Here is a 26,853-nt window from a genome sequence, read left to right on the forward strand (position 1 = left end):
TTGAAAACGGTTGTCTTGTGTGTGCATGTGTGTCCATAATCTCCTTGTCTCCAGACTCGCAGCCTCGTGGTTAGGGGATTGGGATAGTTCTGGGGTGGCTCAGTGCCACCAACTGCTTGGTGACTCAGGCTGGCCACTGAATCTTTCTGGACTTCAGTTCTCCATCTGTACCATGGGGAACAACTGGACTTTCTTATTCTCAGTCTGGACTTCTGCTACTCTCATCCCTTTAGCTTGTCAGCTCTGTGGAGCAGGCTCTGCCCCTCATAAAATGTGTGGGAATCTCCCTGATCTCATGTGCAGCTTGTGGGTGCTGTTGTAATGCAAACACGAAGGTGGCAGATAAGAGCAAGGTCTGACTCTTGAGTATTGATTTATCCGATAGAGCACGCTGGATTTCAACAGGGGCAGGGCTTCCCTTTGCTTCTGGCCAGTTTGATTAAGCAGATCCCACGCAGCGGCTGCAGTAGAAAGAGAAATGGGCAAGGCAGAGACCTTTTATCTTGTGGAGCTGCCAGGGGTTCTTCTGTGGAATCAGGAAAAACCCAGAAAATCAATGGACCGACAGTGGTAGGAGTGGGGAATTGAGTCCGTTGTGTTACCTTGAAACATAGCTCCTGAGGCTGCGGGCCTGGGATGAGCAATCTGCAGGCCGAGCCCCATGCCTAGATAGGATGGAGGCTCTAGGCTTTGCTGCATGGGCGCTCGTTTGTGAAGTCTGTGTCATGGCAAGAGGACGGAGAGTGAAGTAGGGGTGAGGGTTTCCTGTGAGCAGGTTTTGGCCCCCAGCCCACACAGCAGCAATGTCTGTGGAGCGTGCCTGGCACTGACTCGGGCTGCCACGCATGTGGGAGCGAGTGCAGCTTGCACGCTGATGGAGGGGAAAAGCCATGGAGGAGGGTGGCAGATACAGCAGTGGGCATGGCTGTGTGCTAGGCAGAGGGGAGAGCATTTGAGCCCAACTCCGCCTTGTTGGCCAGGCTGCCATTGCTAGAACACCTTGGCTTTTCAGGACTGAGCTGGGTGTGCGTCGGAAACCAGGGACACATGGGGTTAACCCCCAAGGTACTTTCTTCACCTGAGGAGGGCAAAACATTGCCAGATGCATAGCTCTGCCCTTAAAGGACAGTGCAAGCGACAGCCTGGGCTGAGTTCGTACCACCCCCTGCTGCGGCGGCATTTCTTCAGGCCGAGAGCGGGAGATGTGGAAGAAAGGAGCGCATGGACTCCTACTTTGGGTCCCAGCAGAAAAAAGAACTGTGCATCTCTACCCCCAGCCCAGAAAGAGAGAGGGTGTTTAGGGTGCTGTGCTCTGAGCTGACGGGTCTAAGGGACTGGTTGGTTGGTTGGTTGGTTGTCGTCACTCATGGGCCCATTGCACCATTAAAGACAGGTGTCAGTGCCCACATGCCCCTCTTTCCAATAAGCCAGGGGAACGTTATTCAGGAAACAGAGCTCCTTTCTCCAAGGGATGCTCTGGACTGGAGGAGGAAGGCACTGGGACAGCAATCTCTCAGCTCTTTCCCCTTTAGGAATTGCATGCGTTCCTGGGCCTGCAGTCCATATTAATGAGAGACTGGCAGAGAAAGGGAAGGACCCACATGGCCTAAACCAAACGAGCAGATCCCAACGGGGCTTCAACTGCAGGGCAGGGCAGTGGAGAGGAGGGAGAGAGGACTGGAAAAGACCCAGCTCCTAAGAGAGTGGAAGCTAATCAGAGAGGGCCTGGGCTTGAGCAGTGGTGTGGGGTATTGTCGGGAAAACAATCCCCATTGTCATTGTACCTGTAATCTGCACACCAAAGTCAGCAAGCTCCAGCGGCACACAAAAGAGGGCAGTTTTTTGACAAGCCCCAGGGTCGCAGGAGGGTCACTGTGGGGTCACCAGCTCTCATGGCTGGGCTGGCTTGATGGGTTACAGAGCAATGCAGTGGCCTCTTCTCCTTTCCTTTTTTTTTTTATTGGAAGGGAGACAATCAGATCAGGGATGGGGTGGGGAGGGGGATGAAGCCAACCTGTGTCTTGAAAAGCCCTCTCTGTACAGAGCCACCAGAGTCGCGGTTTCTCGTTGACATGCATGTCCTGGCCTTGGAGAGTTTCCAGTCTGAGGTTCGGATGAAAGGGGCAGTTGGTGGGGGCAAAGATCAAAGGAAGGGGCTGTTTGTCTGAGTTCTCATGCTGCCGGTAGTAAAATTAGTCCCTGGCTTCCAGGCCCTTACAGACCGCTTCAGCTGGATGAGGAACTGTCTCTGTAGCTAGGGAATGAGCTGAGGGGCCATATATATCCCCAAGATGCTACTCTAGCTCCATCATTGAAATTCCAGCTGTGGCTAGTGAAAGCATGAAGACCAGAGGTGGCACCGGGCACGAGCTTGCACTGAAAGTCCTTCTCTCCCCACAGCTGAGAGGCTGCAGACCATAACATGATGCTGCTCCATGCCAGCCTCCCATGGCTTTTCCATCCATCCCTCCTGCAAAGCCTCCAGCTGACTGGGAGCTGCTGGTACATTCAAAGCTGTGGATGCTGCAGCTATCCATCAAGTGTGAAGCCCTGCTACATTATCGCCCAGAGCTGCCAAGACTAGTAGCTCTAGTCATGGCTCTGGGTGTTGGTATTAGCAGAGCGGAAGGAATCCTGTAGTGCCAGACTTGTATGCCTCTGTGAGGATACTGTAGTTGAGCAGCTGGATTTTACACAGAGGCCTCACAGAATGAACAAGGGGACTAGAGTTGGAGAGAGATGGAAAGGGAAGTATCAGAGAAGGGAAGTTTGAAGCTGCTGTATCCAGCCCACTCCTGAGAGGCTTAAACCCACACAGTTCCTGTTTGCATCTCTCTCTATTCAGCACTGAATCAACTGAAGTAGTGCTTTGATAGATATTATTTACTGAGCTGGACTCATCGGCCAGGTCACTTTGTCACCTGTCCTAACAAATGGGCCGGATACTTGTGAGTGCTTCCCATCCAAGGATCTTGGTGTGCTTTTCAGATAGGAATGAATTTGATTCCTTTCTGAAACAGGCCTCCATTTGTGGCCAGAGCTAAATGTTTAATTTGATGCATTTATCATTTTGATGTATCTTCCCCTGCAAGCCCAGTTGGAGCTCTAGGTGCAGATAGGCGTCTCAGAGCGGGCGATGTGTACAAATGATCTGCCTCTTCTAAAATCAGACCCTTCTTAAGGTGGGCTCTACAGCCATGCAAGATGGCATGCAACCAAACTGTGCTCTGGGGTAAATCCACCAAAGCTAAAAGAGTCGGTTTGGATTTGCATCAGCGCAATGAGAGAAGAGTTTGGGCTGTGCACTTTAGAACATAAGTGTAGTTGGGGTCTAGGCAGCATAAAAGCTATGTGGGTCCTGGATGTATGGCAGTGATGTGCTTGTGAAAGCAGGCTTGCTGGGGACAAGGGCTATTGGCCATCCCTACAGAAGTCGTGGAGTTCAGCAGGAGCATATCCATTCCACATACAGCAAGTACATGATGACCAAAATGTGACCCTAACCCTGGAATGTCCCACACAATGGGGATGACAGGCAAGAAGTTTGCCCTTCTGTCATAGGCTGATTGCTTACAAGGTGCCCTACAAGCATATTGTCAGCAAAATCAGCTGTTTTCAGTGTTCTCCTCCTGGCTTTACAATAATGCACCAGCATGCAGCCCCGCGTTGTCATGGCATTGTCCTCCTTATGCATGCTTAATTGACAATTAAGCTGGGGCTTTGAACGAGCCTTGCTGCCTTTGATGTGTCCTCATCCTTCCAGCCTGCATTGGGTCACCCCATGACATCCTTTGTTTTCTTCTATTAGGGGGACTGCAATTACTGTAACATGTTCATTTATCTTGAGGCTGGAAGGCTGTTAAGGCTGGGCCTTTATTTTCCTAGCACTAGACTTAGTCAGCAGGAGCTGTCCCTGGGTATAGGCCCCAGTGACAGCCTATTCTCAGGCTTCTTTTCAGCTGGCCAGGAGTGATGGCTGTCTCTGATATGGCTCCTCAATTGGAGAAAGACCCCTCTGCAAAGGTCATGAGGGCTGGGTGGCGGGAACCAGTTGAATTTGCTGGAGACTGGTGCTCACATTGATTAGATTCTTAAAGGAGGTGGAAACGGGCACTGGATATGAATAAGGCCAGCTGCGGGTCGCGGGCACAGGCTTTCTGGCACTGCTGAAGGACCTTGCTGTCTGCAAAAGCCACCCAGTCTCTCCAGAGAGCAAGATTCTTGACATACTTTCATACCCGCTCCCGGGAACAGGGTAGGGATGAGATATGCGGCGTATGATATCGAGATGGGAGTGCCAGGTGCCTGGCATAGGGAGTGAAAGTCTGACTTGGTGGGGGAGAATTAGGAATGGTCTTGATCACCAGGAGAATAATTTCCTCTTGCAAAGACCCCCCGAGGAGGCTCAGCTGGGGAGGGGGGGCCATCTCGTAACACCCAGGCCTGTGCTTGTGGGGCTTTGACTAGTGCTGGTGATTGACCGGAGGCTGGCAGGCTCTGGAGGCAGACCCTGGACAGGGAGAAGGTTTGAGGTTGGGCCAAGGCAAGGCTCAGGCCTGTGTTCACCAGCTTCCTACCTTCCTGGGATGTTCCTGTGAGATTTTGGCTGTGGGAGAAACCTTGCAGACTGCTTATCTACCAACTCAGATCACACCATATCCAGACAACAGGTCCCTTTCCACCAGTGAGCCACCATCGCTGGCCTAATCTTACGGGCAGCCTCAGATCCAGGGTCTCAAGCCTCACAATCTGTTTTCCCCTCCCATTCTTTCCTGAAATGTGCAGACTGCTGGTTTCAGGGCTCTGGTTCAGGCCTCTTTTGCTAACTGGTACCAGTAGGATCATGGATAAGGAGCCCCTGGATGACTAGTTAATGGCTTCTTTTCCGGCATTTTTAATGACTACAGACTAAGGCCTGCCCTGAATGAATGGACCCATTGCAATTGGCTGGTGGCTCCCAGTCCCAGCTGTCTCGCTGACCACGCCAGCGACTGTCCATGCTGGGATGTGAACTGCCCTTGCACCATGTGAGGGGTTGTCTGGAGCACTAAATGCCTTAGCAGCTTAACGGCATGCCTGAGACGCGGAACTAGCACCACTTCCTATCCTCCTCCTTGCCATCTCCCCCCGCCCCCGAGTGCCTTCTATAGACACACAACAATAGGACCTGAATTTATGGGGCTGTTGTAAAATTATTCATTTATTTATACATGCAGCATTGTTTGCTATGGTGCAATTGCAAAATGGTTCCTTTATTGACACCCGTATCAATGGAAGCTTGGTTAAAAAGTGGGATGTTTTTATTCCTGAATGGATGAATTGGGAAGAGACACGATGAATGCCAGCCAACTTTATAAATATCAGAATAAAAACTTGACACCCTTGGGTAGCCCTCCATCCAGTCCTTAGCCTTATTCTTTAAGTATTTGGAGGTAGCTACATTAAAGCCGGTTTAAGGGGCTTTTAAATCCCTGGACTTTTGCCTTCCCATAGAGCATTTATCAGAGATCTCAATTGTCTGTTTGATTTGAAGGTCAGCCTGTGTTTTATCTTGTTAACTCAATGCCATCCTATAGGCTCTGGTTTATGCCATTTTTATCTTCAAGGGTCCCGAAAACAATTAGGATATTGATGAGATTAACTGACATGGAGCTCCAAGCTCGGGTGGCTGGCTTCCCCATGATAGCCCAGGCAGACTGGGGTTTGCATACAAAGGGACAAGGCAAGCCCTGTTTCCCGAGTAAAGGTGTGTCTACTCACAAATGAGGCAACCGTGTCCTGTTGGAGCGGCTGCCCGGAAACAGGCAGAATGGGCACGTGTGCATCACTGATCGCAGAGCTCTGGCTAAGACCAGCCCGCTCAGACCGGCTTTTTAGGAAGGCAGAGTCTGCTATGCACCGTGCTGGGAAGCCAAGGTAGAGGGGCACTAACAGGCAGCTGTTAGCTACCCATTGCTCACCTCTGATATGGACGGGCAATAGCTTGAGTCTTTGACGCCTCTCGGTCTTGTCCACAATATGAATCTTCCAGAAAACCAGTCACTTCCAATTTCTGTCCTGCTGTCCTGCAAGTAGTGGGTTTTTTTCTGGTGCCCACCTAGGACTGGGCTCTCTGCAGGCTTCAGACAACCCTGTGCATTGAACTCTCTGATGGCGCTACTTACAGATGTAGTGAATTGGATCTTGAGGGCAAATCCTGGCTCAGCTGAAGTCAGTGGCAGAATTCCCATTGGCTTGAATGAGGATGTGATTTTACAACAATAACCCAGCTGGGCAGAGGGTTGCAATGTGGCAGTGCACCCCAGATCCGTGAATCCCCTCTGGGTTTGGGTGTTCCTAAATGTATCTCCCTGAAAAAGAGGAGTACAGGACCATGCAAATAAGGATTATAGCCATTTCTCTAAGGAGCTGGTAGAGAAGGTGATGGGGGAAGAGAAAGAAGCTGTTCTGTGGTGTTGTCTCAGCTGAATCTCCAGGGCATGGCTTCTGAAAGTTTCCCATGCTTGAGGCTCCCCTGGAGCAATGAGTGCAGATGCTACCGACCCCTTCGTTCTGTTGGAAAAGCAGGAGCAGGCAGAAGGGTTTGAATGGCAACGTGTAGCAATGGGCAGGAAGCCCTACCAAACAGGAGCAAACCGTGGTTTTTGTGGAGGAGCACATGGGCTCAAAGGTACATTTTCTATCCCATTTGCAGTGAGTGTCATGCCTCAGATCGCATGAAGCCAGTGATTAGAGTGTAATGAGGATTGCCTTGAAAACATTGTGCTGCACATGCCAGGATATCTGTCCAAGGTACCTGTTCACTCTGGGCCCAGCCCAAAACCTATGGGGACCTTTTCATAGACTTCAATTGACTTTGGGGCAGATCCTCTAAGACTGGCATAGTCTTCTTACCTAAATCTCTCCTCTTGGTCCCTTTCTTTGGACATGAGTTTTCAGGTCAGAAATGATTCAATGAAGAATGACCTCAGTAACTTTAAAACTGCTGTGATCCTGATGTCTCTTGGCTACTCAAATCCCTGTAAGCTGTGGGAGGATGGCTGACGATCAGTGGGCAGCCATAGAGGAAGGTGTGTGTGTGCAACTGCAGTCAACCAAGTGAATCAACCTTCACAGACAGCTCTTAGTGTTCTCAGCTGAGTATAAATCAGCACCTTTTCCAATACGGCTAAGTCAGGTTATATCAGTCGAGGATTTGGCCCTGTGTCCCACTAATGCATCAAACTGAGCTGCATTGTGGCACTATAAAAATGCTGTTTGTTGCAATATTTTACTGTTCTTCTGTTCATGGTCCTGCTATGTCAGTACAGTGTGCTGTTAGGAGCTTTTCTGGCTTTATTGGGGGTAATTAGGACTTTATGACACTAGCAGAAGGGGAGGGGCCAGTCCCAATAAACAGGTTTATAATGGGTATAAACTATGCCCTGTATAACTTAGCCAGATTAACACTTTCGAGACAATTTGAGTGGCAGCCCAAAAAGCCAAATCGTACTTCGCTTCATTCACCATGCAACTGCAAGTTTGAAAGGAGGAAGGTCTCTTCACCATCCTGCTCAAGCCAGGAGGGAGCTGGAAACAGGGCTGCTGACTATGAGGGATGTAGAAAGCTACCTACATCTCTGAGAGACGTATCTGAAAAGCAAAACAAAATCTTTCCCACTAACCGATCCCATCTCTGCAGCTCCTCGACTCTTGAAAATATTTAACTGTTGTGTCCGTGACAGTCAAGGTGGCTGCACCCTAGATTTAGTGCATTTCTCCATCAAGGCTTCTTGGATGTCAGCTCTGGAGTCCAGTCATCACCACCTGTAGCTCACGGCGTGTTTTTGTTGGGAAGCCTGTAAAGCTTCAAACACAAGTGCATTCTAGTGGTGTCAGCCTGTGCATTGTAAACTGCATTTTCAGGGTTTATAAGTTGCTCATAAAAAAATCACTTGCAGCTGAAACTGGACATTTGTCATTTCCCCAGCTCAGGAGATGAAGAGGGTGGGAAATAACTGTGCAGCATTTGGAAGCAAATCATATCAATCTGGCTATTTAATTGTGAAGGAACCAAGTCCTCAGGCCAGTTCTGCCCTGCCAAAGGAAAAACGAAGGAGTTTTGAGATACTCATTCTGTGCTCTTTCTTCTAACTTAAGCAATATATTTTCTTCTTCTTTTGGATATGGGAGAAGGAGAGATGGAAGCCTGTCATTGAAAGTTGAGCAATGACAGGATTGTTATGCCCTTAGATGTTTAGGGTTGCAAGCCTGGTTTACTAACTGGCTCTGCATGCGTACACCCTACAGCAAGAGTTAATGGGCATCCGAGGCTGCGATGACTGCCCGTGAATGAGGAATCTGAGGCAGCGCAGTAATGCCAGCAGCTTGCAGTGATGAAGTCCTTGCCCTTTGTATGCACCAGCCATTGCTACTTACCAACTCGTTATAGGTCTAATTTATTTTAGGAGAGATCCTGCCTTGAACAGGACTGGATGGTCTCTAGAGGGCTGATCCAGCACTGTTTTTAGCATGTATTTAGCATGACAACAGCACGATGCTGGTAGCAAATGGTAAAACCAATACAGAGCTATTGTAAGCCAGATAAAAGAAATAAGACTCACACTATTATTGCAAGTGTCCGGCTCTGATGGGTGACAAGGAAACCCACAAGAGGTTCCTGGCACAGTGCAACAGCTCTAATGGGGCAAAGGGACTGGGCTGTCAGTGGGAGATGATTTTCAGATCACTGTTAATGCAAAGGACAAGGGCTTTTTTGATCTGTAGTAAAGGGGCTTGTAGTAGAGCCATGGGTCGTCCATTTTCCTGGCCAGTTTAACCAGCGTTGCACTAAGAATATACAGTCAAGTAGAGGGAGCTGTGACATTTACAGTCCTCACTCTTGGAACAGATGACGCTAGGCCCAGCTGTCACTGATGTTTTTTCAGGATCAGGCCTCAGGCAACGATGAGACCAGCTCCATCAGGCCTGATCCACCCCCTGGGACAGCCAGCGGAGGGACTCTCTTGTTGACTGCCATGGGTGGGGATTGAATTGGGCTCTTTGTAGGGCTCTAACTTAGCAGGAGACATTTGCAGTGAGCCACTCTGTTAAAATTTGCATCCCTTGGATCAAAGAGGTCATTCAGGAGGAAGCTCTGTGGCATACACATAATGGAGCAGTCCACTGGAGGACTGCCTTCGGGCCAGGGGTATGTAAAATTTAACAAGGGGATTAACTACAGGGGAACAGAACTGGGCTGCATTTTTCTGTGCTGGGTGTCTAGGGGAAAGCAGAGAGTGGGATCCCTGTGATGCCTGAAGAGCTGACCTCTGTGCTCATGTCCTGCTGATATTACAAGGCCATGGTTCCCGGCACACTGGGCATCTCTTGAGGGGTGTGGGGCAGGAGAGTGGATTTAAGTTGGCAAGTCCATAGTGCCACCTACCCCGAAGCCCTGCTCTTCCACCCTTTGGGTCCCTCATTGCCACAGTAGCAGGCAAGTCTAAAGACTACAGAGCCATTTTGCCCTGTCTACTGGATCGATTGCATATCAGAACCATGGCCTTTTTGCTTCCCGCAAAGGTTATGTATGCCCACGAGAAGCAAGGGAAGAAGGGGGGCAAGATCTGCCCTTCAGCTGGAGGCAGATATGATTTTATGCTACTTCTTTGCCTGGGATAGGAAAGCACAGGACTGGCTAGGAATGGAGAATAACCTGGGCACTGTCACCACTCATTTGGATGGTCTCCTCTTGGCTGCGAGTTCTTGGGCATCTGTAGCACCTGGATTGTTTACAGGAAAATCTGAAGGCAGGAAGAGCTCCATGTTTCCCTGCCCACCCTGCTCTCGACCCTGCTTCACCCGGGGGCTTCAAAGCACCAGGACAAATCTCAGTCTGGTTCTCAGTGAACTGCACTGGGCAGGAAAACTCCCCACCTCGGGGATCAGCCCAGTCCTGCAGTCCTAGGTGAGGAGCCCTCCTGTAGCTCGTAAACAGCTGCATGTACAACACTTCCCATGAACATCTGTGTGATGGGATGGGTAGGTGTGTGTGTGTGAGCACGTGTAAGTTAACCCCTTGGTCACCACGGACTAGGTAGTGACCATACACTGCATCATACCCTAACCTTGGCCCTTTTTGACCTGAAGAGGCAGCACTGGGAATCTTCCAAGTTATTGTGAGCTCCTAGGAGTGGGTGCTTTCCCTGTCTCAATACATGTGCAGGAAGAATCTGCCTCTTAAACCACAGACTCAGGCTGATATTTAGAAGGCCAGGAGCTCACCATCTCAGGCTTGGGCTGGGACCCTCGCTGATGCTGGGGTAGTTTGCCTAGAAAACAGGGCAAAGCCAATAAAACGTTTCACAGGCTGTGCAACTTAGTGGCCAAAACAAAAGCTAGGTCCAATAAACAGACTTTTATATTATGGCTGTAGCTCTAGTAAAGCAGCCTTAAAAAGCTTGAGCTATCCATTCAGACCCATTAACGGTGATTCATATGCAGGTTCCTATCATAGTCAGCTGCCTGGGTTTGATGGGAGGGAGTCTAAAGAGGAATAAATGCCTTTACACTGGTGCTGCTTCAAGCTGTGGAGATACAAGGGGGCAAGAGTGAACAATTGCTCCAGGTTTTCAATAGCTGTCTGACCCGGCCGTTCCATAAACCATGAACTCTGACTGTATTGTAAAAACCTTTGAGAGCTTTCTCTACCCTGGGTCCTTGCAAGAGGAAATCTTTGTGCTGGTGGCAAAAACAGCAAGTGCTTTTGCAAGTGAGGATCTGATTTCCTCATTGAAGGCAAGACTGTGAATTTCCAAAGATGGCAGGACAGCTTTGGGTTGTCAACAATGGATCGCCTGTGCCCTTGAACACCCATAAGGGGCTCCGTATGGGACAGTACATGTCCCTAGAGAAAGTCTCTGCCCTGGGCAGTTGACAATCTAGGGGGAGTCATGATAGCACAGGATTTTCAGAAATGGTTGTGGGCTTGCACTTTATGGTTGTCCGGTGTGAGATGCTGAGAAAGAGGCCTGACTTTCAATAAATCTTAAGCGCTGTCTCTCCAAAAATTCTGTTCCTATTGAAGAATCCCCAAAACTGGCTCGTTGTGGAAGATCTTATTCTGGAAACACCGAGAAATCTGTAGTTGGGAAGACATTGCTTGGATTTATTTCTACTATTTGTGCAAAATATATTACAAATGCACTTCCCTTGGGCTATCTGAAAGGGGCTTTTTTCTTCTTCTTTTTTTTATTGCAGTTTCAAATGAGGAGAAGATGGTGGTTTGGTGAGTGGGTCTGGGGAAAGAATTATGTGCTGGGTGGCAGCCTGAGGAAAAGTGCATGAAGGTGGCCATCATGTAATGGGCTTCTTATACTAACGGGACCAAGAGCTCCACATGTCTTCTGATGTAAAATTTCTGAGTGCTGTCTGGTGCTGAAAGTAAAGCTGGTTGAGATAGCCCAGGGATCCTGTTTGCAACTGGCATGATACCTAGCCCACACTACCTAGCACTAGAATCCTAATGGTTTGCAAATGTTAATTGTTTTAATTTGGCCAAATGTGTGCTCAGCTTACAGTTAGCCACGCATGATCATGATTCCATTCTATGCATAGAGAGATCAAGGCAGGATAGTTGGGTGACTTCCTGAAGACCTTGAAGGTAGCTAAGACCCAAGGTTGGCTTGTTGTCTAGACTCTGTGTTTAGATCACTAGACTACACAGTATGCTGGTCTGACTGCATGGACTTCAAGGGTGCAGGTCCATTGACAGGCAGTGCTCTGGAGGAGGGATGTTCCCAAGCACGGTCAGCCCACCTGCTCCTACTCTCATACACCAAACCCAGAAATGAAGCGGTGAATTCAGTTTTGGACCCCCTGCTACAGAAAGGATGTGGACAAAGTGGAGAGAGTGAAAATGGTTCAGGGGCTGGGGGGCATGACTTAGGAGGAGAGGCTGAGGGAACTGGGGTTATTTAGTCTAGAGAGAGAAGAGTGAGAGGGGATTTAATTGCAGTCTTCAGCTCCCTGCAGGGAGGTTCGAAAGAGGATGGAGCTGGACTGGTCTCAGTGGGGGCAGATGACAGGACAAGGAGCAATGGGCTCCAGTTGCAGCAAGGGCAGTTTAGGTTGGATAATTTAGGAAGAATTTTCTCACTAGTAGGGTAGTAAAACACTGGAACAGGTTACCCAGAGAGGTGCTGGACTCTCCATCCTTGTAGGTTTTTAAGACCTGGCTAGACAAAGCCTTAGCTGGGATGATCTAGTTGGGGCTGGTCCTGCTTGGAGCAGCAGGTTGGACTAGATGTGACCTCCTGAGGTCCCTTCCACCGCTCTTTTTCTATATTTCTATGAAGCCACCTGAGGGCATCTTCTCACAGCTACCCCTCAGGTCTCTTGTCTCTGGGATACCTGAGAGGAGCTATAGGAGCTTCATTGCCCTATTGCCAGGGTTTGTGTGTGAGCAGGGGGTAGGAATATACCGCTAATGATAGCATTTCCTCCATCAGCATCCTCATTATGGCACTATTCCTTGTCCAGCTCAAGCTCCTGGTTGGTAGCAACAGCAAAACTTCTCTCTTTAACCTAGTTTGACAAGTGCCACCAAGCCTGAACCCTGAGACTGCCATGCTTCTTCTCACCAGTGGGTTTCTGGGGCATGTTACCAACCAGTGATCTTTGTCACGAGCCTTAGGATTTTGTTTTTTTTCTTGACATCTCTGCATCTGGAGTCCTGGGATGAGCAGAGATGCTCAGCTTTTGGTTGCAAAACAGCAAATTTCTTGCCCTTAGAGTTGGGGAGATAAAATCGACAGAAGTGGAGGCTGCAAGGGCTCCAAAGCTAGGCAGCAAATAAAAAAATATATCATTATATATAATTATATCATAGATAATTTTGGAAAATCTCATGCTTTGTAGGGTGAATCTTATGTTTCTAGAGGAATTGACTCCTGACTTCGGAGCACTAACAGTTGGAAATATTGTGATTTTGTGTTTATAGTGGACTTCAGTTGTTCTAGAAAGTTTACTGATTTTAATGGAGATTGAAAAACAGGGGATAAGATAACCTCACTGCTTCATGGTGCTGCTTGAAAAGGCTGTAAAAAGGCTTTCTCCCTATAAAATCTGTCAGTTTTGAGAATAGAGAATCCTATTGCATCTCTATGCAATGTCATTGGTTTCATCCCTAGGAAATTCGATGGGAGTCAGGTATAGTTTTGCTTTGTGCTCAAAGCAGTAGGAACCGGCAATGAATTGATATATCTTTTAAAATGAAACTTCTCGTCTCAGTGTTATCTCCTCTTCCGTTGTTTAAATAATGTTTCAGGTTTTGTGACCCGACAGGAGTCGGGATACACTTTGCATGAGGTTAGAAATACAGGATAAGAATGTGTGTGACAGCTTTGGGGTTGAGTAATGTTTACCCAGTTCGTGGCTGAGTCGCTCACTTACCCTGGCAAATGTCCACCTGCCAAAGGACATTCTTTCATTATCAGGGATGAGAGGGTTTGCTGGGAAATGACCGGGAGCCAGAGATCATGGGAGGATTGCTAACTGTTCGACATGTTTATCCAGCTGATGGTGAAAAGGAGAAAGCCTTTTCCATGGTTGTCCTATGGTTAGTTTGTTGTGCAGTGGCATGGATAGTCATACAACGGACTCTCCCTGCATTTCAGGGGTAGGTGGGTGTGCTTATCAGTTCCTCACTTAGGAAGCCTGCAGGTAGAAATTGCCCGGTGAAATCCTTAGACTGCATTATAATTCACTGTCTGTCTTTTACCACTACAGAATCATGGATTTGAAAGTCAAAAGGGACCATTAATGATCATCCCGTCCTTACAAGGTTACTCAGCAAAACTTTCACCTGGTCACTTGGGACTGAGCAAACCCTTGAGCCATCCTCTCCTCGGGTGAAACAAGGACCCGGGTTGTCCTTTTTAAAGGACATCTTTGTTGTCATTTTTAAGGAATCTTGTGCCAAAACACAAGATTCCTTCAAAATGAAGAATAGGAGGTTACTGAGGGTCACGGGACTGGGGGATAAGTGGTGTAGGCAGAAGGACGTAGGATGTTTGGGGATGAAAAACGTTATCAGAAGGTTGTGCAGTGTATCAAGGAGCTGGTGGCTTCAGTTGAGTTTCTCAAAGGATGGGATCCTAGATAGAAGATGGCATTAGTTAGTAATGTTATTGCTAGTCCCAGCTGATAGGCTAAGAATGGGAAGGGGGCATGGAGACGAAACCCCATTTTGAAGTGTTTCTCAACCAGGCCAAGAGCCAGGCAGAATGATGTAGCAGCGGCATGTCTGCTGTCCATGTTGTGTTGGGTCTGTGAAACACTAGAGGATTTCAGGGTCCTGGGCTCTTAGCCCTGCTCCTTTCAAAGGCAGCCACTTCGATCTACCAGAAAAGTTAGTTAAACCTGACCGGTGTACGCGGTGCTTGGCTTCTTATAATAAATGGCTTTTAGGCCACATTTGTCAAGGCAGCCTCGTAAAAAAGAAGCTTTTGTTTCCAGTGGGCTCCCTCAGTTAATTATTTGTGATCTATAGATGCCTTCCCATGATACATGGCAGATCGTATAGTTATCAACGCGGGGCTTTTTCAGCCAAACTAAGTAAATTTATATTGAAGAGTGGTGGTCTCTCCGGACTGGGTCATTGGTTCCATTAGACTTTAAGGGCCTTATGTTTGGGACTGTCATTCTTTCACGTCCCTGTAACGATCTGTTAATTTTAAGCATCTCGGGACTGAGTTGAGAGTAAAACACAATTCGTAACGCAGTTCAAAGAGTCCTCGATGGCTGGATGTTGCGAGGAACCAAGGAGCTTTATGAAGTTGTAGCTTATGTGAGTTGGGCCCGGGAGGAAGGTCTCCTGCTTGGTTGTAATGGGAAGACTGTCCATGTCACATAAACCCAAATGATTGTATTTGACAAGCTGTCCCAGCAGAGAGCTCTGGATGGCAGGCTAAAGGGCATGGGCAAGTGAGTCCTCTGACCATGTAATTGGCTCCAAAATGAGGGACCCATGCCACTCTGCAGCTTCTAATTAAGTCATCTGTGCTCCTAATAGGCAGGAGATTTGGCTGCAGAGATCTTGCATCAAAATCAGGGCCAGTGAGACCAAGAGCTGAACTGACATAAGGTGTGGACAGATGAAATGGCCGTACTGAATTAAGGGGGGAAAGGGAGTGTCTTAATATGTGTCAGCTGATGGTAACTATTTTGGGTGTCTTCTCCACCCTGCACTTAGTGGAATATAGGGCAGAGCAATTGAGCTGTGAATGAACTGCCGAAGTATTGTGGTTTACCTTCCACTTACTGCTGGGCAGAAAAGATGCATGAAGACACAGTGGATGAGATCAGGTTTAATCTGGCCTCTCCTGCCCAGGGAGATTGTCCCACCATGGCAAGGTGGGTCAGGGGCAGCATGTGGTGGTTGAATCTTGCACTGCTGCTGGCCATGGTGTAGATAAAGAGAAGCTGTTGCTCCACTGCCTGGCACTTCTGACCAGTTCTGCAATCAAAAATGTTTCTCATGACCCCAGATCTCTGGGCCTGGTGGAGTCTGGGAAGCCAACCCTTGCATCTTTTCTTGTGCTGTTCCCCCGTGCTGTCCTCACATCTGCCATCAGAGGTAGTCACAGTTGTTATTCAAGGATGACATAGTTTTGCGGCATGCCTCCCTGCAAGTCCTTGACTTGCTTTGGCCTCTTCTGTGGGGCTTGTCTTTTTTTGCTAGCCTCTTGGGGACATATTGTTGACTGACACAGTAACATAAATGCTGAGGCCTTGGACTCCATGGTGCATGCCAGCCTGTCAGCACGCATTGTGTACTTTCCCTCTCGGTGGTTTTCTAGCTTTTACTGGTTCAGGGAGAGGGAGAGAGATGGTTGTAAACACGCCGTGGAAAGGTGGAGCTTGCACAAAAGGTCTCCATCAAGAGTTTTACAACTCTCAACCTCCCCTTAGCCCGGCAGCAAATATGTGTTGCATGAAGTACAATCAGACAGGGATATTCTTGACTCTTTTGTTCTCTCTGTCACTGATCCAGTGCAGCACACAGTATAGCGAGCAAGAGTACTGGGGGGGTAATCTGATGCAATACGGGCAATGTTTATTTAAAAAATAAGAGGCGTGTGTTTGCGTCTACCTTTTGTTGGCATCTTTGCGCGTGCCAGAGTTGCATGCATGCGTGCAAATAGCATGCATGAATTATGGGCAGCCAGCCATCCAACTGTCTGCCTGATGCATTTCAAGGAGTGTGAAAACAATCATTGCCAGTGTGGTTAAGGCCGGGCTGAGGGCACGTTGTCCCGTAACTCTGGAAACTGGAGTTATACAAGGCCAGGTGGAAACCTTCCACGAGTCTGGCTTGGAAAGCCACATATCACAGGATTGTGCGTAATGCAGCACCCCCTGCCCCCAGCCTTGCTCCCAGAGCTCAGACTTCAGTGCTGTTATAAAATACCATAATTGTTTGCTTTGGGTGGGTAACCATATGCAAATAAACAGCCTTGCCTTCAGTGCCCCCCATCTTCAGTGCCATCAGAATGAGGAGATATGTCCAGTTATAACACCAAGTAGGTTGAACTTGTCAAAGCCAAGGCTGGACTCGATGGGGCGGCTGGACTCAATGATCTCCTGAGGTCCCTTCCAGCCCTAATGTCTATGAAAGAGTTAGCAGGAGTTACAACAGAGTCTTTCTCAGCCCCAGGCTCTGAGCAATACAGAAAATGCAGCTGAGCCGAACTAAGCACCGTGACTGCAAGCTCTTTTCCCCGTGGCCTTGCTCCCGTTGCTTTCATTAGTGATTAGAGAGAAGGACCAAACCTCAGCTTTCCCTCCATCCCAACCAGGATGGATTCGAGTAGAGTGGGACCTAGATACCCCATCTCGTGACTCATGAGGGAGATGCATACCATGGTCCTGCCAGTTAGGAGATAAAGGAGGTTACACGTAGCCCTAAACCAGACCTCTGCCTCCAAAGAGCTCCTCTTCAGCAGGTTGGGCATGTTCAGCATCTCTGACTCCATCTCTTGGTGCATTTCAGAGCAGGAACCAAAGCAGAGCAATAAGATAGCAAATTATCCTGGCTCTCGGGGTATCTGCATCCCTTGGCAGCGATGCATCGGAAGAGTCTTCCCCCCGGCGTCTTAAAGGAAGGGTTTATTCTTAAATTAAAGAAGCTACGAAAACATCCCTTTCTTCTCCGCCCACAAGATGATGGGGGTTTTTTTGGTGCCTAGAATAAAAATGCTTTATGACCATGTCACGGATGGGGGTTGTTAATACACTGTGCTTGGCCTTAATTGTTTTTGCAGGAGTCCGATACAACCAGCAGGGGAGCAATGAGGTCACTTCCTCCTCGACAATCAGTCACCATGGGAACAGTGCCATGGTGACCACCAGCCAGTCTGTCCTCCAGCAGGTTTCTCCAGCAGGCTTGGACCCAGGCCACAATTTACTCTCGCCCGATGGTAAAATGGTGAGTACACCTGGCCTATTGTCGCTCCACCGCTGATAAGATAAGAGGGCCCAGCAGGCAAAACAAACACGAGTTTTTTGAGTTCCTAGCACAAGGCCCCAGCTGAACAATGAGGCATTGTAGGGTTGGTGGGTTAAAAAAAAAAAAAAATCTGGGCTGCCGTGAGTCAAAGGCAGGGCTGTGACCCCCGCTTTCCCCGGCAGGTCGTGCTGAACCCGGCCAATAAATCTGACACAGGCCCGGTCTTATTTTATTGATTGCATGCCTTGTAAAATATAACGCAGTGGGTGGATCACTGTTTGTTTTTCGCTGCCGATGACATGCGTGCTGATAAAATGCTCATTCATTATTTTTTTTCCCTTTCTTTCTTAAGCCCTCCAAAGTTTTAGGTTTCACGAGGGAAGCAGTTTCTGTGCAAGCAAGCCCCTTTCCCCCCTCTCTCCCTCTGTCTCAAACTTTCTCTTCTCTCCCATCTAATGTATACCCAACTAACACATATGCGCATGTGTATTTTCCTCTGTGATCTACAGGGCACTATGAGGCTGTAGCCCCAGCAAGGCAACTTTGCCTCGGGTATCCTTCGTCTAATGCTCATATGTACACACACATTATTTGTTATAAATACGCCCCGTTCATTTATACAAGTGAAGACAATGAGACAAGCTGCAGGTACTTCCCCAACTAGAGCCGTGAAAGAAGCTGCATGGTCACGATGATAAATGGCGCAAACAATTTGTATCCAAATTTGTAATTCCTTCTTAGATCAGCGTCTTCAGATCTGGATGTTGGAGTTGGCCCCTTGCAAAGTTAGAGGGTCACGTGCAAAGTAGAGAGCGAGGCTGAGATTTGATGTACTTCCAAAAATTTGGGGACATTAATTCACAAGCATTTTACTAGTAATTATCCAAATTACCCAGAGGAAGAAGGCGACACTGTGAGAAGATTTAAAAAAATAAAAAAAGCAAATCAATATAAATGGCCAGGAGTATCTGCATCCATGCCATAAAACGGGCAGGGCAAGGTGTTAGTCGTTCCTTTGAGAAGACGGGAAAGCATCTTAGCTCAAACATTGCGGCATTGCTGTTGTAAGATGTCACATCTTGGTAGCTGTGTTGACAGATCAGTTTGTTGTTTTGACATCCTGGGAGCTTTATTCGCTACTGAAAGTGAAAGTCGAATCCAGCCCTGCACACTTGAGATGAACGAATCCCAGTGGTTTTAGCTGTTTTCAGTTTTATTTTCAGAAGCTCCCAATTTCCCTGCATTCCAGTCAACCTGGTTAATTCCCTGTTTTTCCTTTTGCTCTGTGATCCTGATGGTTTTTGGTCAAAAGGGTCCATCTTCCAGCCAGAGAGAGTAGGACATAATTCCCTTTAGAAGCTGGTAGCTCCTTTCTGGACCTGGCTGGATGACATTAAGACGATGCAGTCTAAGATGCATCGTTCCCTCTCCACCCCAGGACTCCTCCTCTGCTGCAGTGCTGAACTCCTGAAACGATGTTAAGTATGGATTTCGTTGTATCACTACCATGCTTTGGGGTCTCCATGGTATATTATGCATTGCACCAACAGAAGATGGCCCTTCCTTCAAGGCCATATGAGACAAGCCTACAAGTGGATGCAGGCCAGCAACGAGCTGTTGGTCAGTCTGATCAACTGTCATCAGACATAAGCTTCAAGGCAATAAGGGGGTTTAGTTAGAGGAGGATGTTGAGATGGCTTTTTCCTTGGAGCAAGTTCCTCCCAGGAGTGAGGAGCAAGCATGGGAAGAAAGCCTCAAGATGCTTGGTTGAAAGCAGAAATGGAACCAACTTAGGTAGCGGTAGGAGTGTGTACAGTGCTAAAAGCTTTTGCCCACCTGTCCATTAGTGCTCAACCAGCCCCACCAAAGGTACAATGCCCAGCACCATCTCCAATTTAATTCCCCAATTAACATGTAGCTGTTACCTTTTCCGGCTTATCGCTCATCACTTCAGCAGAGCTAGCCAGCGCTTGCAAGCCATTTCATAAAAATATACTGTAGGCTGTGGTTTCTAGTCAGCAAACATGTACTTTTATTATCCCAGATCAAACCAAGAACAGCCAAGAAGATCATTACCCTTTAATGGTTTTTTATTCCTCTCCAAGATGCATGTTATTAAGCCTGTCAGTACTTCAGGCTTGTCACTGTTTTATGATCCTAGATTGCCTTTAACCATGGCAGTACTGGAGAACTCGCTGGGGACTGGTTTTTTATGATGTGGTTTGAATTCTTTGCTGGTCACGTGATCTCTTGCTCCCTTCATTTAGTTCAAGTTTTTTTGGTTCTAATCTCATCTTGAAAGTAGTCCAAGCTACAAAGTGAGCAGTGCAGGGTCCCAGGGTGGCTTGTTTGACTTGCACACCTGGGGCGGTATAATCTGGCCTTGAGGAAACTTTGAAAGTGGAAAATACTGGATAAGGAAATATGACTCACGCTCCTGAGTGATTTGTTTGTTTCGGTTACAACCGGGCCTATCTTGCACCCACGTGTGCAAAATAAACAGGCCGGTTGGGACCAGCGTCTAACAGTTTAACACCTGGCACCCGACCGGGTCCTTTTAAATGGGAAGGAAGACACCGAAACCCAAGTGGCTGAAGCCTCGAAGCTGAGCACCTTATGCTCCCATGAATGTTGGGACTGTTCAGTGCTGATAATTGCACCAGTTTTAATGAAGGCTCTCGGTCTGCTTGTGGTGGGGACCCCAGTTAAGAGGCACTGGCGAAAACTCCACATTTTCAACCAAGACAAGCTCCCATGTGTTCTGGTACTGTGATAGCAAGTCTGCGTGCATCTCGCTTTAAGTATGGGAGGAGTCTGGCTAAGGTCCGAAGAACTATTCATGCACTTAAAGTTAGGCAGGCGTTTATCTGAGAGCTTTGCTGAATTCGGGCATAAGTGATCAAAGGCCCTTAGCTAATGTTCCTAGAACAATTAGCCTGTTCCCATACTGCCTCCTGCAATGGTTCAAAAATCACCAGTCCAGCCCTGAACTGTCCTAAAAATTGGCTTAGAAATCATCATAAAATGTTGAAAAGTGCATTTCAGATGCTTTTACTTTCATTTCTTTAGCCTTTTCAAATTCATATTTTCCACCTTTCTTCTGTAATTCTGAGGACTGGACATTTTTGCTTTTTTAAAATGATGCTGCAAATCTCTCGCCCTCATGTGATTCCAGGAGCTGGAGCTTTAAGCACAACACCTCAGCTATTGGGAAGAGTTAAGATCCCAGATTTGGAGCTGGCATTTAATTTGCAGTCATTGCAGTTTTTATTTATTATTTGGATTTGCCTAGCATCTAGGAAGCCGTAGCCCTGGACCCAGAGCCCCATGCTACAAGCACAGAATAAAAAAGTGGCTCCCTGCTGCAGGTAGCCCACAGTCCGATTGAATTTTGGATTCCCTCACACTTTGTCACTAGTCACTGGGTAATTTCCCTTCTCACCCTTTATTTCTCTCTCTCTTCTGGGGAAGGTTTCACCACTGAACCAATTAAGTCACAGATGGAGGGAGCAGTTGCTGTCTAGACAGCCTTAAATTTGTAGCGATTATTTTGTTGTTCAGCACATGTCTCTGATGCTTGTTGCCCTTCCTCTATCTTGACAGATCTCTGTGTCGGGAGGCGGGCTGCCTCCTGTGAGCACCCTGACCAACATCCACGGCCTGTCCCATCACAACCCACAGCAGTCCCAGAACCTCATCATGACGCCACTCTCGGGAGTTATGGCCATTGCACAAAGTAAGTGCTCTGCCCCCTGCACTTCAGGTGTGCTTTTGTCAAAGGGACTCTGTCTCCCTGAACCTGGTTGGTTTAGAAGTACAGGAAACCCTTGCTATTTGCGGGTTCGGCATTTGCGGTTTCAGATGTTCGCAAATGCCAAACCTGCATCTTAAATACACTTTAAACACTTACTGGAGCACCTCAGGAGCTCCGCACTTATGTTCGTGAATGCAGTGCCCTATTCGCGGATTTTGCCATTCGCGGGGTATACGAGAATGTATCCCCCACGAATGGCGAGAGTTGCCTACACCATATTTTCTCACGTACAACACACCCCATACATAATAGGCACCTTGTTTTGAAAGGTAAAAAAAAAAATTTCCACTGTTATGGCTGCATAGAGCAAGGACTAATCTTCAATTGACTTTGCTACTTAACTAAAGCTGAAACTCTAGCTGTTGCTGAAGCCTGGTCTCTCCATGGATGCATCTGTAATTCTGAAAGGAGCTAAAGAGTCTCCAAGTCTGTGAAAAAGGGGAGAGACCAGAAGCAGCTAGCAGACAGCAAAACTGCCCTAAGAAAGGTTATTTTGCTTAGTTGAACATCCAGATCATTAAAAGGGAGAGAGAATTGTTAACACTGCTAGAGTACAGAACAAGCCATTAAGTCAATTGGCTCCCTCAGCTGCCTGAATAGTAATGCAGCTGCTGCTGCACTGTGGAGCAGTGTCAAGGCAGGGTGCTTGTATCCCAGTTAGAAAATCAGCTTTCCTGCTTCATACATGCATCCTGAATGGCGGGGGGGGCTGTTTTTTTTCTGTTGGGGGGGAATGGTGCAAGTTGTGTGTGAGAAGATATGGTAACTTCACTGGGCAGAAGTAAACCCCCGCTCCCTATTTTCCTGCAGACCCAACTGGATAAAATGACTTATTTCACTTCCAGAACTGACCATTGTAACTGTGTGGCCTTTTCCCACCAGGGTCAGAAGGAAGTGAAGTGGTTGCACTGGCCCATGGTTGAAGGGAAACCATTTGATTTTTCTTCTTCTAGCATCTATTGTGTGCTCTGGTGTGGTACGGAGGGAAATGGAGACACCCACTTGGGTACCTCTAGCTGCAGGATGGTGTTCTCCTCTGTTTTCGTTCTCCTGGAGCAGCGCCTCTGAGTGTGCTAGCACTGACGTCTGTGCTCACTGTCCTGTTCTGTCTCCTGGCAGGTCTGAACACCTCCCAAGCGCAGAGCGTACCTGTCATCAACAGTGTTGCTGGAAGTCTGGCAGCTTTGCAGCCAGTCCAGTTTTCCCAGCAGCTGCACAGTCCACATCAGCAGCCTCTCATGCAACAGTCTCCCAGTCATATGACGCAGCAGCCTTTTATGGCCACGGTGACTCAGCTACAGAACTCACACAGTAAGGATCTTGTCAGGTATTTGTTGAGGGACCCAATGAAGTGCCTGTGATTGTAAAGAGTCCAAAATACTTTTGAATGCAGTTTGCTTGCTCCCTCCCCACTCCCCTGCCATGCACCCAATTGGGTCCTCACTCCATCCATGCTGCAGTTGAAAGGGGTGACTGTGGGTCTTACAGTGGCCACCCAGTACCCACAGCAGTTCATTTTGGGGTGCAGAACCTGCCTGGCACTGTACTTGGGCAATGAGCTTCCCCCAAGCTCCATGCTATTGTGACTATATGGAGCTTATATCTAGCTTGGGTGCATTTACATGAGCTTCAGTCACAGCTGTGGGATGCAGAGTAGATTCACCCTATGAAAATTCAAGGAGGGAAAGCAGGAGAGGAACCTCTTCCCTGTGAAATGGGTTTTCTTCTGTATACCCCTTCCAGCAGATATGGAGAGGGGAGGAAACTTGGCCGCTGTAACCCTAGCACAGTGGATGCTATCCATTCTCACTTGGCTATAATTCTTCCTTCCTCACAACTGCTTCTGCTCTTCTCTCCACTTGGACCTCCTCTTTCTCTACAGAATTACTCCTTCATCCCTTGTCTCTAAGTCCGAGGGCCAAATTCTTCTCTTGGTCACAGGAGTAAAGCTAGAATAACATGAGTGAATTTACTCTGGGGCAGGATGGAATTTGTTCCAGGAAGCTCTGTTTGCATCTCAAGCCTGCCTGTGCCTCTGCCCAGGAAAGGCTGGACTCTTCTTTAAGCACAGTTAATAGTAAAACCATTTCAAGGTGCACTGAACATCTCAGGGTTATTGGGGTAGGGGGCAGGCAGGGGATGGAAAATTGGTTTAAGCAGGTTAAAGAACTCTGTGAACTTCCAGGAACCGGAGAGAAAATAAAGACAGATCTAAGGAACAAAGGTGTTGACCGGGGGTTTCAACTGCAGTGACAAAAAGTCAACAGGAGTTACTAAGTCTCCTTGGCAGTCCTCACCATTTACTTTTACACAAACCTTGCACAGAGGGAAAAGAGGCCTGGGTTTGAAATAATCAATGGGAGAGGATGAATTAATCTTCTGCAAATCAGAAGATTTGACTGCTTTAGGTATTTTCTTCAGCTGTGACTTCCATGTGCTACAGCTCTGGAAAGAGTGATTGGCAGGTTGTAGCTGATTCATTTATAGTCTTGCAGTCAACCTGTCCTTATATTTTGTTAACTAACTTAAATCTTTGGTTGAAGTAAGAAATCTTTACTGCCTCCATTCACCAAGGGCTCAGTGTCACGGCAGTTGCATAGTGCTGGGGCTTGAAGTCTGTCTGGAGGGTCAGGCCCAGAGAGATGAATGGACCCAAACTCCAATTCCCAACACCACTGTGGTGTTTTGCAAGGAAATCTATCAGGTTTAGGGCAGTCTGTTTTTGATGAAAGATTTTTTTTTCTGGATAAAAGGCATGTTTGGCAATAGCTATCAGTCAAATCACACAGTTTTCCATCAAACTGTTTTCAGCCAGCCCAACCAAGCACCAGCAAGTTGGAAACGTTTGGGAAAAGGAGATGTAGATACGATGTCCCTTCAGATTTTTGAGCTGGCCCAGGAGCTTGCTAGAGGCATTCCCTTTGCTTTCCTTAACTGTTACCAGTCCCCATCGGTTAAGGAAGTGAAACTCCCATGGGCTTCACCTTTGCCTGCTGGATCTGACCCTGCCTTTGGTGATCTTGTCCATCATACCTGCCTCCTTTCCTGCATGTGCCTCTGCTGCTCAGCAGTGGGGTGGACTCTGCAGGGTTCGAAGGAGGATGCAGAGGGTTCCTTTGGTTTTAAAAGTGCGCCGGTGCTTCTCCTTTGTCTGCTTTGTTCAATGACTGTAGCTGCTCATGTGATGACTGTCTATCTCCTTCATTTTTGTAGTGTATGCACACAAGCAGGAGCCTCCCCAGTATTCCCACACTTCCCGGTTTCCATCAGCTATGGTGGTCACAGATACCAGCAGCATCAGCACATTAACCAATATGTCTTCCAGTAAACAGGTAACAGCACATGTGTTGATCATGTCATCAGTCTGCACTAATCATATGAGTGTTGCTCTCTGCTTGTGTCAGAACAGCAGAGAGAGAATCTGCCCATAGAGTGGACAAGAAAGCTGTGTTTCTCAGTAAATTATGGTTTGCTATAAAAGGAACGACTGTTTGCACAATGCACTGTTTATAGCTGTTATTTCAGGTTCGTGCATGGTACGCAGGAGATGGGCTAAAACCACAGGGTGACATTCTCATTGCATGGATGTCTATGGCGAAGTGCCCTTTGAAACCACAAGGACCAGGATTTTGCCTTGAATCATTTATCTGCCCAACCCCATACTTCGGGGTGGAGAAAGATAAAGCTGGAGCCAAGCCAGCTCAGCTCCTGTGTCTGCTCAGCCCATAACTCACTGATTCAAAGCCAAATAACAACCCCAGTCTTTTCAGACCATCCCCTTTGCCCCTGTGGTTATAAATGGGTTCTGCTGCATGTGTTGCAATGCTTTTTCCCCATCTGCACACAACAAGATTCAGTCGTGAACAGAAAAGTCACGGGTTGCAAAAGAAAGCCAGGTGGGCTTCCTTTACTGTGAATGGTTCTGGGGGAGTTCTCTCAGCGGGTATGTCAACTGCTGCCACTGCTAATGGTTGTTGAGCGCGTGCATTTGGGCAGTGAATAGATCCCCCCATTCGTTTATGCTGATCAGTGCCACCTTGCATTTCTGCTTGCTCAGTATTTGATGTCCAGGACTAAATACCAGTGTAGCATAGAAGCAGTAGAAGGTAGATGCCCTATTGGAACTAGATTGGTGGTTAGGGTTGTAATATAATAGAGAGATATCTACGTCATTTCTCATATAAACTGGCTCCAAATGATTGGGGTCTGGGGTATATGACCCCATGTCACAGCAGAGTCGCATTGACAGAACAACGTAGGGGAAAGCTTGTGCTGGTGATTCACTCCTCCATGTATACGTAAGGACTTGGGTCTCCAGAGCTGTAAATCCAGCCCCTGTCGCCTGTGGCAATTCCGTTTTTTTCCTTTAAAAAAAACCTGACCCCATGGGTGACTAGCATGAAGATGACTTGAGTAATCGTCCCATTCCCGTGGCTAATTGTGACTTTTTTAGGAACGTGCAGCACTTATGATGCCTTTGTGATCATTGCAGCAAAGTCCAGGCTGGCATAACTTTATTGAAGTTGATTTAGCTTCCTAGAAACAAATGAACTTTTCCCTGACTCTGTTAATAGAGACCATTTCTAAATGCAGGTGAGAGATTCTAATCTCAGTAAATCGGGGCACATTTAGAGTCACTGTTAAATCCAGACACACTACTCTAAAAGTGCAGGAGTGTAGAAGAGATCAGGCTTTGAAGCCAGATCCTGATCTGATGTAAACCACCACAGCTCCTTGGAAATCCTTGCGTGGGTCTACAGCTGATCAAACGCACCTCGCTTCATTGAGGTTAATGGATGAGACTCTGGGCCTCCAACCCCCCAATTTTTTAAGATGTATACTTATATCAGGCCCTATGTTGTTAGTACCCAACTCAGACAATAGCCCCTTTTTTAAAAAGCCAGGTCTGGGGACTGTGGGAAATATGTGGCCCTTATCGATTGCTAGATAAATAGGAGACAACCTTGAACTTGCATTCAGCTAAACCTTCTTGCCAATTGCTGACAGTGGGAAGGAGAAAAATCTCGGCAGCAAACATAAAGCAAATAATGCTTGGAATTGCTGCGCAGCTTTGTTTTCATAGATGCCCTTAAGTTACACTGCAAGGATGGTGCAGAGACGACTCTATTCATTCCAGGGGAAAAATGGAACTGTGTAAGTCCGAGTACAGTGGGCTACATCCCGTTGCAAATCAGCAGAATCAGTGATGAGCAGAGCAGATTCTCATTGGGTTGATGGAAATCTGCATAGCTGCATTGATTTGACCAGATATTCATCCCATAGAGCTTCACTGGAGTCCACAGGTCAAATTCCTAGCGGGTCCACGCTGGCATAGTTGCATGGAAGTCCATAAAGACTCACCAAAGCCCAATCCCTCTGCTGGTGTGGGACCCAGTGCAAACCTTTTCTCTCACAAAATGGAAGCTTAAACAGAACTGCACCTGGACATGGGTCCCAAAGCCCTTGAGTCTGAACAGTCCAATTCTGGCAAGCAAACAAGTCAGTCTACAGTCAGCTCACCTCCCCCAAGAGCTTTCCAGGAACAGTT

The 26,853-nt window shown here is 47.6% G+C and overlaps 1 protein-coding gene across 1 annotated transcript in view; it reads left to right on the forward strand.

Annotated features, from left to right (window-relative positions):
* The window catches only part of HNF1B (HNF1 homeobox B), a gene marked incomplete at its 5' end in the record, with an annotated part of 52,279 nt that overhangs the window by 16,230 nt on the left and 9,196 nt on the right, over positions 1-26,853 (forward strand). The window contains 4 exons of the mRNA XM_019510948.1: positions 17,307-17,470; positions 21,095-21,227; positions 22,425-22,616; positions 24,519-24,637. Coding sequence (XP_019366493.1) covers positions 17,307-17,470; positions 21,095-21,227; positions 22,425-22,616; positions 24,519-24,637 — 608 coding nt within the window. The remainder of the gene's footprint in view (positions 1-17,306; positions 17,471-21,094; positions 21,228-22,424; positions 22,617-24,518; positions 24,638-26,853) is intronic.

The sequence above is a fragment of the Gavialis gangeticus genome, unplaced genomic scaffold (genome assembly GCF_001723915.1).
Source record: "Gavialis gangeticus isolate Ggan-Ray unplaced genomic scaffold, GavGan_comp1, whole genome shotgun sequence".
NCBI lineage: Eukaryota > Metazoa > Chordata > Crocodylia > Gavialidae > Gavialis > Gavialis gangeticus.